The sequence below is a fragment of the Heteronotia binoei genome, chromosome 12, assembly GCF_032191835.1.
Source record: "Heteronotia binoei isolate CCM8104 ecotype False Entrance Well chromosome 12, APGP_CSIRO_Hbin_v1, whole genome shotgun sequence".
In the NCBI taxonomy this organism is placed as follows: domain Eukaryota; kingdom Metazoa; phylum Chordata; class Lepidosauria; order Squamata; family Gekkonidae; genus Heteronotia; species Heteronotia binoei.
Genome location: NC_083234.1, coordinates 55,660,842 through 55,671,996, shown reverse-complemented (window position 1 = coordinate 55,671,996; position 11,155 = coordinate 55,660,842). Strand labels below are relative to the sequence as shown.

General features: G+C 53.0%; 1 protein-coding gene across 1 annotated transcript; it reads left to right on the top strand.

Moving 5' to 3' along the window:
• Window positions 1–8,349: 8,349 nt before the first annotated feature.
• NRARP (NOTCH regulated ankyrin repeat protein) lies at window positions 8,350–9,086 on the top strand. The gene has a single exon (XM_060250808.1). The coding sequence runs from the start codon at window positions 8,612–8,614 to the stop codon at window positions 8,960–8,962; it is 351 nt and encodes a 116-aa protein (XP_060106791.1). The 5' UTR covers window positions 8,350–8,611; the 3' UTR covers window positions 8,963–9,086.
• Window positions 9,087–11,155: the final 2,069 nt, after the last annotated feature.

Sequence of the window (11,155 nt, the reverse complement as noted above, 5' to 3'; positions counted from 1 at the left end):
ACCAACATGGGAGGAAAGGAGGGAATGGAGTAAACTTGGAGAAAAAATAGGATTTAGAGGAGGTGCGGAAGAGCTTTGCAAGTCATGGGAGCCTGCAAAGAACATCACTTATTCCATTGGACTCCCTGCCACAAGGCAGCCCCTAAACTTACGGATTGTCCAGATCTGGGTGGCCCTTAATGGAAAGGAAAACTAAATGGAACCTCCATGCTCAGAGTTATCAGGTGCTGGGGACACTTTGTGGGGAAGGCTTAAAAAATTTCATATCCTGCTGGTGAGATTTCCAGAAGCACATGGCTAGTTGCTGCTGCAGACAAGAAGAGAGTAGTTTGGCCAAGCAAAAAAAGAAAGAAAGAAATTCATGCCTTCTCATGTTATCTGCAATCACTGACATCTTATTACAGGTTGGAGCTGTAGGTTTTAGCACTCAGTTCTTGTGTTTTGTAATCCTGGCGACTCCCCCGTCGACGGTGGCAGCTGGCAAGAGGCCGGAGGTGAGCCATTTGGCAAGCCCTCTGGACACACCTCCCCTCTTCGGTCTTCCTTGGTTCCCGGGCTGTCCTCAAAGAACCGGGTAATGAAGTCTGCGTTGGCATGGAGGTGCCCCTTCCGGTACTGGACATGGAACCTAAAAGGAAGAAGGGGCAGGTACCAGTGGGAGACTCTGTCGTTGTGATCCTTCATTCTACTGAGCCACTGCAAGGGGGCATGATCGGTGACTAAGATGAAGGGATTGTTAGCCAGATAGAATTTGAGGGCCCCTAAGGCCCATTTGACTGTGAGGCACAAACTGGTCGTAGTAGCTGATGAGGCAGAGAAAGTGCCTCAGGTGTTTCTTTGTGCGGGGTAACGGCATATCACGAATCTGGACTACTTTCGGAGGCCGGGGCTTGACTTGACCATTCCCCATGAGAAACCTGAGGTATTTTAACTCTGAAAATGCCAGTTTACTTTTCTATGGGTTTGCCTTGAGACCCGCTTGGGCCAGCGCCTGCAGGACGGCCTGTACATGCTGCAGGTGTTCCTCTCATGAGGTGCTGAAAATGATGATATCATTAATATAGGCTTCTGGGAACCCCTGGCAGTCAGCTAAGGCGGAGTCTACCAGACACTGAAAGGTAGCTGCTGCCCTGTGGAGTCCAAAGGAACTGGTACAATCCCGAGGGGGTCGCAAAGGCTGTCTTCTCACGGTCCTCTGCCCACACCAGGATTTGCCAGTAGCCCTTTGCAAATACAGGGCAGAGAGGTATCTAGCAGCCCCTAAGAGGTCAAGCAGGTGATCTGCATGCGGCATCGGGTAGTCGTCGAACCGGGAGACCCTGTTCACCTCCCGGTAATCGACGCAAAAGCGGGTGGAGCCGTCCGGCTTTGGCACCAGTACGATGGGGCTTCGCCAGGCACTTCTGGAGGGTTTGATAATTCCCATGGCCAACATATCCCAGACCTTCTGCTCCACCTGCTCCCAGCGTTTCCGTGGAACTGTCCTCCACACAGCCCTGACCACTTCCTGGGGCTCTGTGTGGATGCAGTGCTCAGCGAGCGGGGTAACGCGGGCGTGCGGAAGACGACCACTGGGATCCAGGACACTACCTCTCGTATGGCTTGCCGTTGTCCTGGTGACAACTGGTCATAGTACAGGAGTTCTTCCGCCGGGGCCACTGGGACCCAGGGAAGCACCAGTGACAGTAGTTCTTCAGGGTGATGGCCGAGACCACACCAGGGCCCTTCACAGGCGTACCAACGTTTCAGGTGGTTGATGTGAAGTAGGCGGAAGTCCCAGGCTTGCTGCCCGCATCGGACTTCATACGTGACCGGCCCAACTTGGCGGTGGACCGAGAAGGGTCCGTCCTGGGTGTCTGGGCCCCTTCTGGGGGCGGCCCTGCGATGCACCAATACCTGGTCTCCGGCCTGTAGCTCCCTCCGGTGGGCTGCGCAGTTATAATAATGGCGTTGCTCTTCTTGGGCCCATGCCAGGTTATGGTGGGTTTCCTCGTGGGCGGCATGTAGGCGTCCCTGGAGGAGCTGGACGTGCTCAGTAGGAGTATGACGGGGTTTTGTCGGCCCTGTGCCACTGGCCTTCCACCAGGTCGAGCAATTCACGTGGTTGATGCCCAAAAAGTAGTTCGAACAGGCTAAAGTCTGTGGAAGCTTGTGCCGTCTCCCTGAGGGCGAACAGCAAAGGGTCCAGGAACAAATCCCAGTTGTGAGGGCAATCGTGGGCGAGACGGCGGAGGCCTGCGTTTAGAGTCTGGTTGAAGCGTTCAATCAGGCTGTCGGTTTGGGGGTGGTAGAGTGAGGTAAAGACCTGTTTAATGCCCAAGGAATGGCACAACTCGTGCATGAGGCAAGAACGAAATGTGGGCCCGATCTATGAGAATCTCTTCTGGTAGCCCAAAGTGGGCAAAAACGTGAAGGAGCACCCTAGACACTAAGGGGGTCTTTAGAGAATGCAAGGGGACGGCCTCTGGATATCTAGTGGCATAGTCCACCATCATGAGAATGTAACGATGGCCTCACGGTGTGCGCTCTGACCGTTTGGCATAGCGAGCATGAGCGGCAGAACTGGAGGTCTGCGTACACGGAGGGCCAAAAAAATCGAGCCAGTATCTTGGAGAGGGTTTTCCGTACCCCTGATACCCGGCCCACGGAAGATCATGAGCCGCCTTCAGGATCGTGGCCCGGTACGCTTGGGGGATAAGGAGCTGTATCTTTTTGGGCCCTTCCTTGGGGGCCTCGGGGACCATGTACCAAACCCCTCCCCTCTTCTCAATGTGGGCCACCGTTGGGCCTGCTGGGTGTCCTGCACCACGCCCTCACTTACCGCCACCGCCTTTTGCAAGGCCTGCAGGGTGGGGTCAGTCTCTTGGTCACGACAGAACTGTGGGTTAACGTGGACCAGCTCATCTTCGTCACCTCCCTCCAGCTTGGAATCCTCGTTCAACGGCCCCAGGTCGTCGGTATCACTTCCATCGGTGGAGGGACCGGCGTGCGGGATGTCGTCCCCCAGCAAACAATTTTCGTCGGGCGCGGTGGCCTGGTGGAGAAATTCTTTGAAGTAAGGGAAGTCTTGTTCAAGAAGGACCATGTAGGGTAGGCAAGGAACAGCTGCGATTTCAACCTGTTTGGCCCGTCCGGCCATTTCCAGCACAACCTCCACCACTGGCCACGCGTGGGGCTCATCCATGAAGCATGCGATTTCTGTCCACCGTTGCACGTGGAGCTTTGGAGGCAGCAAGTTCCACCTAACCATCAAGATGGTGCTTCCCGAGTCCAGCATCACTTTGACCAGGTAGGGACCCAGCTTGGTGAACACCATGAGAGGAAGGAAGGCGGAACGCTGATAGATAGCCGGTACGGCTCGGGAGAAGTCGTACTCCATGGTGGTGCAATCACGTTGCAAGTGCCCCCACTGACCACACATGTAGCAAGGGCCTATGGGCATGGGCAGTGTCTCCAGACGTCCGTTGCTGCTGGGGTGTGGTGGAAGGACGGGCGTGTCTCCACGGGTCATTGGTTCCTGAGGCTGGCCCCGTTGAAAGGGGCGGGCTCGCCCTTCTTGGACTGATGAGTTTCCTGGCATCTTTCGTCCTCCAGGTATTCCATCATAGCCTTTTGGGGTTTCGAGAGCTTTGTCACTCGGGTTGGCCGCTGAGTAGTTCTTCAGGAGAGTAACTAGAGCTTTTAGGTCCGCAGGTTTGTTGCTCACAACCCAGAGATGGACGTTCCTCAGCATGATGTGTAGAATCTGTTCTCCCACAACTTTCTCGATTACCACTTCCTTGGTGGTAGTTCCTGGCGCTAGCCAGCACGTTGCTAACTCAGTCAGTTCTGCCGCCATAAGGCAGGGCCGGTCTTCAGAGCCCCACCGTCGAGCTCAAAACTTGCTCCGATACGACTCTTCGGTGACCTCGAAACGGTCCAACAAGGCGTTTCACACTGCTTCATAATCGTCATTTGTCCACGCGGTAACCCCCGAAAGGTAACCTGGACTCCCCCAGTCAAATATGGTCCCAGGATATAGGCCCACTGGGCCCTGGGCCATTGGGCCATCTCCGCTGTGTGCTCAAAGGTATCGAGGAAGATTTCTATGCCATCTTCTGCAGTGAGCTTGGTCAGTAGCGGCGGTGGGGGGCGCACAGAGATCCTGGTAGGGTTAGGGTGCGTGGCCTGCCAGGCTTTGCACATGTCTCGGACTAGGGTCTTCTGGCATTCCCTCTGCTGTGCCATCCACTCCCACATCATCTGGTCTTGCCTCTCCATCATCCACTGGGTGAACTGAGCCACGTCGAAGGCTGGGGCAGCTGGGTCAGACATGCTTGCTGGTAGCGTTGCTGGGCGAGGCCCCAGGAAACAAGGCTGGGGTAAGACTGGCCTTCGAGGCTGCCAGCTGGCGGGTGCAGAGATGGAAGGACAGGGGCAACTCTTCCCCGTACAGGCCACCAATTTGTCAGGTTCTCCCTCTGTCGGAACCTGGGAGGGGCCAGGATACCGCTCCAGGATGGATTAAACCAGGAAGCAGACATGCCTCAGACTGAGCGGGGGAGGCTGAAGGTTAACGTCACCTAGGCACCTCCAACCGTTCTTGCTCTTGTCATTCATTCCCCTCTCTCTCTGTACTGTTGGAACTGACAACACCGAGCTTTCTCCCCGGCGTGTTTGAATAGCTCCCTTTAAATCTCGTCCCTCGTAACCCCCGCCCCCTCCCAGCTTAATTTCCACACTTTTATTAAGCCCATCGCATTTGGCCGCTGACAACACCCGCAGCGCCAGAGGGCGTCCGAGGGCTCTCCAGCCAGCCAATGGAGGCCTCTTCAGTGCTGGACTCGTCGGCCCTCGAGCTGGAGGCCCGCGGGGTATCTCCTGGCGACTCCCCCGTCAATGGTGGCAGATGGCAAGAGGCTGGAGGCGGGTTGTGAGGCAAGCCCTCCGGACACTGGGATTCACAACTGTGACACCAGCTCTAAGTAAATAGTTTCAGCCAGCTTCTGCGAGTGCAAGAACAGACTAGATTTAGAGTGACACAATTCCTCATCAGCCATTTCTACTACTAGGGTGTGCAATGTGGTTAAAACAGCTGCCCATTTCAAATTTTCTCTCACCCTGCCAATCTACTCCTTCTTCCCAGCTGTTATTATTGACTTTCAGCTTTTTTTTTTTTCTTTCTCCCATAATTGTTTTGGGTCAGCACATTTTTTGCAGGTTTGTATTTTTTCCCCTTTGTTAAGCGATTCCTTAGAAGACATTGCAACAGCATCTTTTTTTTTTCTCAAAGGCACTGTTGAGTCACATCGATGGGAAAGGACACTACATCCAAGGGGCTGCCTTGGTCATTGCATTTGCCTATTTTCAGTCACCTGCCAAGGAGGGAGCAAGCTTGCTTCTCTCCCACCTTCCATGCACAAAAGCAATACTGCTTTTCTTTTCAGACTGGGGAGGCTCATGCAAAGTCCTTATCTTTGAGTTTGCAAACAAGTTGCAGGCAATTAGCATTCCTGGCCCAGAACTCAAGTGGTGAAGCATTTCACAGTGGGGTGGTGGTGGTGGGGGTTTGGAGGGGGGAGGAGGGCGAGCTTGGTTCAAGCTTGGATAATATAACTGAGCATTCTTGGTATTCAGACGACTTCATGTACATTATTTGTTGTATTCCTTATGACAGCCCTGTAAGATAAACCAGTATTATTACTTGTATCTTATGGATCAGGGACTGAAGTGAGACAGAACCTTCCAGAGGAGGTCTTACTGATTCTGGGGTCCTGGACAAAACTGGAGGATCACTCAAGCAGTGGGGTGTGTGTGTGTGTGTGTGCGCGGAGGCAATCAGCTGGAGGGGCAGCTGCCCTACAGTTGATTGATCTCCTTCCCCACACTGCCTGAGTCTGAGATAGGGATCAGTTGTAAATGGCTGGGGAGGGGACCTTCCTGCAGCTAATTTCCCTCCTTTCCCCACATTGCCTGAGTCTCAGGAAGCATGGGGGATCACCTGAGCAGGGTCGTGGCTAGGGAGCTGGTTAGGTGAGACTGAGAAAGGTCTGTGAGTTAGGTGAGGCTGAGAAAGGTCTCACAGAAGCTGCCCTTTCAAGGACAGCGCTGCAAGAGCTATGACAGACCCAAGGCCATTCCAGTAGCTGCAAGTGGAGGAGTGGGGAATCAAACCCGGTTCTCCCAGATAAGAGTCCACATACTTAACCAGTACACCAAACTGGCTTTCAGCTAAGCAGTCAGAGGGTGCGCTGAGGAGAGGGGGCCAAATGTTTTGTAGCCCTTTCTCCCCTTGTGCAGAGAGGTGAAAAACAAGAAAAAGATTGGAGGGCACACCCACCCTGGACTCTGACCCCCCAGGTGGTGGAGTCTGAAACCCAGCAAGTTGGTCTTGAAAACCACAGGAAGCTTAGATGGAGGCCCTAATTCAAACCCCCAACCTGGTTTATCTGATGGGGAGCTTGGCACTTCTGCCCGGGAAGCCTCACCTCCAGATTGCCAACTCTGAGCAGGGAAATACCTAGAGATTTTGCGGCTGGAGTCTAAGGAGGGCAGGCTTTAGAGAGGGGAGAGACTTCAGTGGGATATAATGCCATAGACTCCACCTTCTAAAGTGGCCATTTTCTCCAGGTGACCTAGTCTGTTTCCTGGAGATCAGTTGTAATCCCAGGAGCTCTCCAGCCACAAGCAGTCTGCTCATGCTCAGGAGCACTTTGCTGCTCTGTCTGGCACTCCTAAAGTGTGTCAATTTCTTGGTTGCCACCATTGGCTGAAATTCAGGCTAGGGAAATTATTGCAGGCAAGAAATGAGACAAAGGATAGTAACCTCATCTGTTGAACTGTTGCCTGGAGCTCTTTCAAAGGCTCAGGAAGCCTTCCTTATTTGGTTGTTCACTACCTTTATTGTTCAACACAGCTTAGGAGGAATTGATATGATTGGAGGGTCCTAGTTTGAATTTCTTGCAAATATAAGCCTGTAGGAGGTACAAAGGTCCACAAGAAGATCTAATTGTTTGTTGTATGTGTGTGTCTTGGGAGGCGGGTGATAGACTTGGGGAAAATCCTGTCAGGGCAAAAGCCCCTACTGGAGTCCCTTCTTTCTGTGCTGGGGTCCTAACAAAATCACAGTTCTGTCCATCAGCGCCCCCTATCTGTAGCCAGCACAAAAGCTCCCGCACAAAATATTGTGTCTTTCTCGGTCGGTTGGGGTGGAGGAAAATATCTTTTAAAAATGTATTCACGTTTCACTAAACAGATCTGCTCAGGAGAGCATTTTTCAGCACTCACAAGCGACAAAAGCTTGTCGGGAGAAGGGTGCCGATCTAAAGTAGTATATAGGCATAAGCCAACGAGGAAACGGTTTCACAGCCAGTTGATTTGAATGGGAGAATGACTGAACTGAAACGATCTACTGTGCCTGGATCAGGCCTTAATTGCGTTCATATTCACTGGGCTTCGATTTTCTTCCTGACTAGCAAATGTATAAGAGAAAACAGTTTAATTTTGCTTCAAATAAGCAACAACAAAACTAAAAGAATTAAAATAAAAACAATCCTGCTAATTGCCCCAAGGGATTAAAAGCATAAATATGCAATTTTCTATAAAGCCCCGCTTTATGCTCCTAGAAACTGTAAGTGGGATAGTCTTAATATATGCATTGTAGGTCGTAGGCTGTCTTGGAAATAGCCCCTTGAAATCTGTCCGTTTTACTTCTGAGTAAACCGATTCAAAAGGAACCGCTAAAGCTTTTGGAGCACTAGGAAAGCAATGTGCTTGCCCGCAGGACAAATCAACACAATCCGAAATGCAGCTCAAACGTACCCATGGATCGGGACCGCCCCCTGCGCCTTTTGGTCACCCCCTCCTTTCTCCTCCAACCGCATTCCCTTTTTCTTCTACGAGTAAAAGCATTTATTTACTCAGAAGTAAACCCCATGGAGTGCAAAGGGAATTTACTGCCTAGGATTGCAAGACGAAGGAAATAGCCTCGGCGCAATCGTGGGTTTTGGGGGGTGGGGAAATAATATTTATTTAAATGAAGGAACCCGCGGGAGAGAAATCTGCATTCCAACACACAAACTCCGAGCAATGGGAAAGAGGGGACGAGAGGCCACCCCCCCCCCCCCGCGGCCATCTCAACGTTCCATCGCGCTCTCAGCTACTTTCCCCCGTGGAGCAGCAGCCAATCAGCGCCTCCCCCCTCCCCGCGCCTCCTTTAGAGCGGCGGGGAAGCGTCACAGCCTGGCCATTGTTATGCAAATCGAGCGGGCCGCCTAAAAGGCGCCCCCGTGGGCATTCCCTGCTCAGTCGGTCGAAGCCGCGGCTCGGCAGGGGTGAGGAGACGCGCCGGAACCTTGAGAGCAGCCCGGAAGAGGGGCGCCGAGCCCCGAGGGACGGGCTGCGCCGCGGCTAGGTCTCGCCCGGCTCCCGCCCCTTAGTCCAGACGCGCGCCCCTCGCGGGGGTCCTGTCTCGGATGCGGCAAGGCGGCCGCGGAGCGCCGCGCCGTCGGGGGTCTTTCTCGCCCGGCGCGTCCCTCCCGCGGCGCTCGGCTCGTGAGCCAACAGCCCCCTGCCGCCTCTCGGCCGCCCTGGCCGCCAGCTCTTCCATGCGGGTGCCCGCCCGGGGCCGGCCATGAGCCAGACGGAGCTGTCCACCTGCGCGGCGCCCGCCCCGCCGAGCCAGCGCGTCTTCCAGGAGGCGGTGCGCAAGGGCAACACCAAAGAGCTCCAGTCCCTGCTGCAGAACATGACCAACTGCGAGTTCAACGTCAACTCCTTCGGGCCCGAGGGCCAGACGGCGCTTCACCAGTCGGTCATCGACGGCAACCTGGAACTGGTCAAGCTGCTGGTCAAGTTCGGCGCCGACATCCGGCTGGCCAACCGCGACGGCTGGAGCGCCCTCCACATCGCCGCCTTTGGGGGCCACCAGGACATCGTCCTCTACCTGATCACCAAGGCCAAATATTCCTCGGGCAGCCGGTGATGCCCGCCTGCCGGGGCAGGGATGGGGCGGAGGGGGCTGCGGGACTCGACCAGACGAGGCCGGCCGGCCCATCGGGCTGTTCCGGTGAAGGCGACGTGCCGCTGGGGCCGCCGAAGAACATGGAAGGGCTGCTGCGGGCGTTCGCATTTGGCGCTCTCTCCGCCGCCTCTTCGGACCGGGGCCTCTTGACCTTGCCTGCCGAGCTGTGAACAGAACGTGCGCCCTGACTCTTGGCTTCGTCTCCCGCCCCCCGCAGGCCTCCCTGTCTGGCCCGGGGAGCGGGGGTCTGTTCTTTTGGCGTCTCCGAGCAAGAGAAGGCAGAGATCCAAGGCGAAGACGGAGGGTGCGGAGAGGGGGGGGGGCTGTTCACTCGAGGCGGTGGGGGGAGACTTGGGGGGGGGGGCTCTTGCGAGATCCAATCCGATCTGTCGTGTTCCAGCGCACACACACAAAAAGACCTCAAACGTGCAGGTTTTGTAGGCATCAGCCAACAGGAGCTGGAGAGTGGGGGCAAAGGAGGGGAGAGGCCGCCCCCTGGCACAATTCCACATCCCCCCCCTTCCAGGACACTTGGGCTGCAAGTTGTACGCCCCTTCTCTCCCCCCCACCCCCGTCGTTGCTGCCTTAATGTTGTAGAGGGGTTGATTCTTAAGGAAATTTCAAAGCTGCTTGGAATCTTTTAATTATTTTTTTTTTTTGCGAGACGAGATGTGGGGACTTGCAGAGATTTATTGGGGAGTGTTTACTTGCTTTGGGGGGAGGGGAAAAGTTTTCATGTCTCATGAGGTTTTGGTCTACTGTAAAAAGAAACAAAATTCCCCCTCCTTTTTTGTTTTGGGTTTTTTTTTCCATCTACCTCGGTTGTTCCACAGTATTTGCTTTGTTTCGGTCGAGGAACTGGTCAGGTGCTTTAAGACATGTTCCTGCACACACACACACACACACTATCTTATTTTGACACCCCTGCCCCCCATGCCCTGCCTCCCTAATCTTAGTGTTGACTACTTGACACGCCCTCTTTTGAACAAGATGACAATTGTTCGACCCCCTCAGGGGGCTGGGTGGGACACTTTCCAGCACTCTTTCACGGTGTCTGTCAATAATTCTTGAATTTTGACTGGTTTCTGGACAGGAAATCTCAAGATTTCCTCCTTTCGGGGAGGGGTAATTCCCTCCCTTCCAAATTGTATTTAATTATTGCTATCTTGTCAGATCACCTTAAGAATTCAAGAAAAGGCCTTTTTTTTGTCAGTGATGACTTTTGGCAAGGCCCTTTCAAAAGTGGAGGGGGGGGGGGAAAGACCTGGAAATCTGTTGAATAGAACACATATGCCCCCTGCTGTCCGGAAGGAGAACTTCAAGAGAGAGGGGGGGAAACTACTGAAAGATCCAGAATTTAACTTTTTAATGCACAATTTAACTTCCAGTCCATTCTACAGAGTGAAAGAGGAAGGGGGGGGGGGAGAGGAAAGTGACTTGCCTGTGTAATTTCGATGCTGCTCTGAATCTGATGTGGCGCATGCACACAGACAACCCCGTAAATGCAGAGGCATTTGACTGCCTTCTTGCAGTGGCTTTCCCATTGGCATTTTGTTTCTGCAGTTGTCTCCTCCTTCCTTTTTGTATGCACTAAAGATATATTTTTTTACCACTGCCATATCTCCTGCATTCCCCTTTCCTCTGCTTCTTGCCCCACAAATAGCCATTAAACCTTTGAAAAGAGCGTGGCCCTCTGTGTTTGGGTTGTGTGTTTTTTAACTATTTATCTTGTACGTGTGCGCGCGAATGTATAAATATATATTTGTGAACCTGATGGGTTTTTTGTTTGAAAGGATTTTTGAGTGGTTTGGAAATACAGTTGGGGGGATCTGAATTATGCATTTTTAAAAAAAAAAAAACCCTAAAACTGTAATTTCTACAATTTCCCGTTGCACTGATCTTTTTTCCTGCTATTTCATTTGCAACACCCCTCTGTCATATCTGAGATTCTGCTTGTCTTTCAGTTGTTTCCTTGTTTTGTTTAATGCTGTAAACTTTACAAGGTTTTGTGTGCGCTTTTGCAAGACTTCTTTTGTGGACTTGGTAGTGTGGTCTTGACCACTTGCAGAGAGTGCGCCTGTTTTTTTTTAGCATCTTAGGCAGGGGAGAAATAATCTTTTTTTCTGGTTTCTTATGATAGTTGCACATAATTTC

What these genes read in the sequence shown, in the direction of transcription:
- NRARP (XM_060250808.1), top strand. Translation starts at nt 8,612, where the DNA reads ATGAGCCAGACGGAGCTGTCCACCTGCGCGGCGCCCGCCCCGCCGAGC.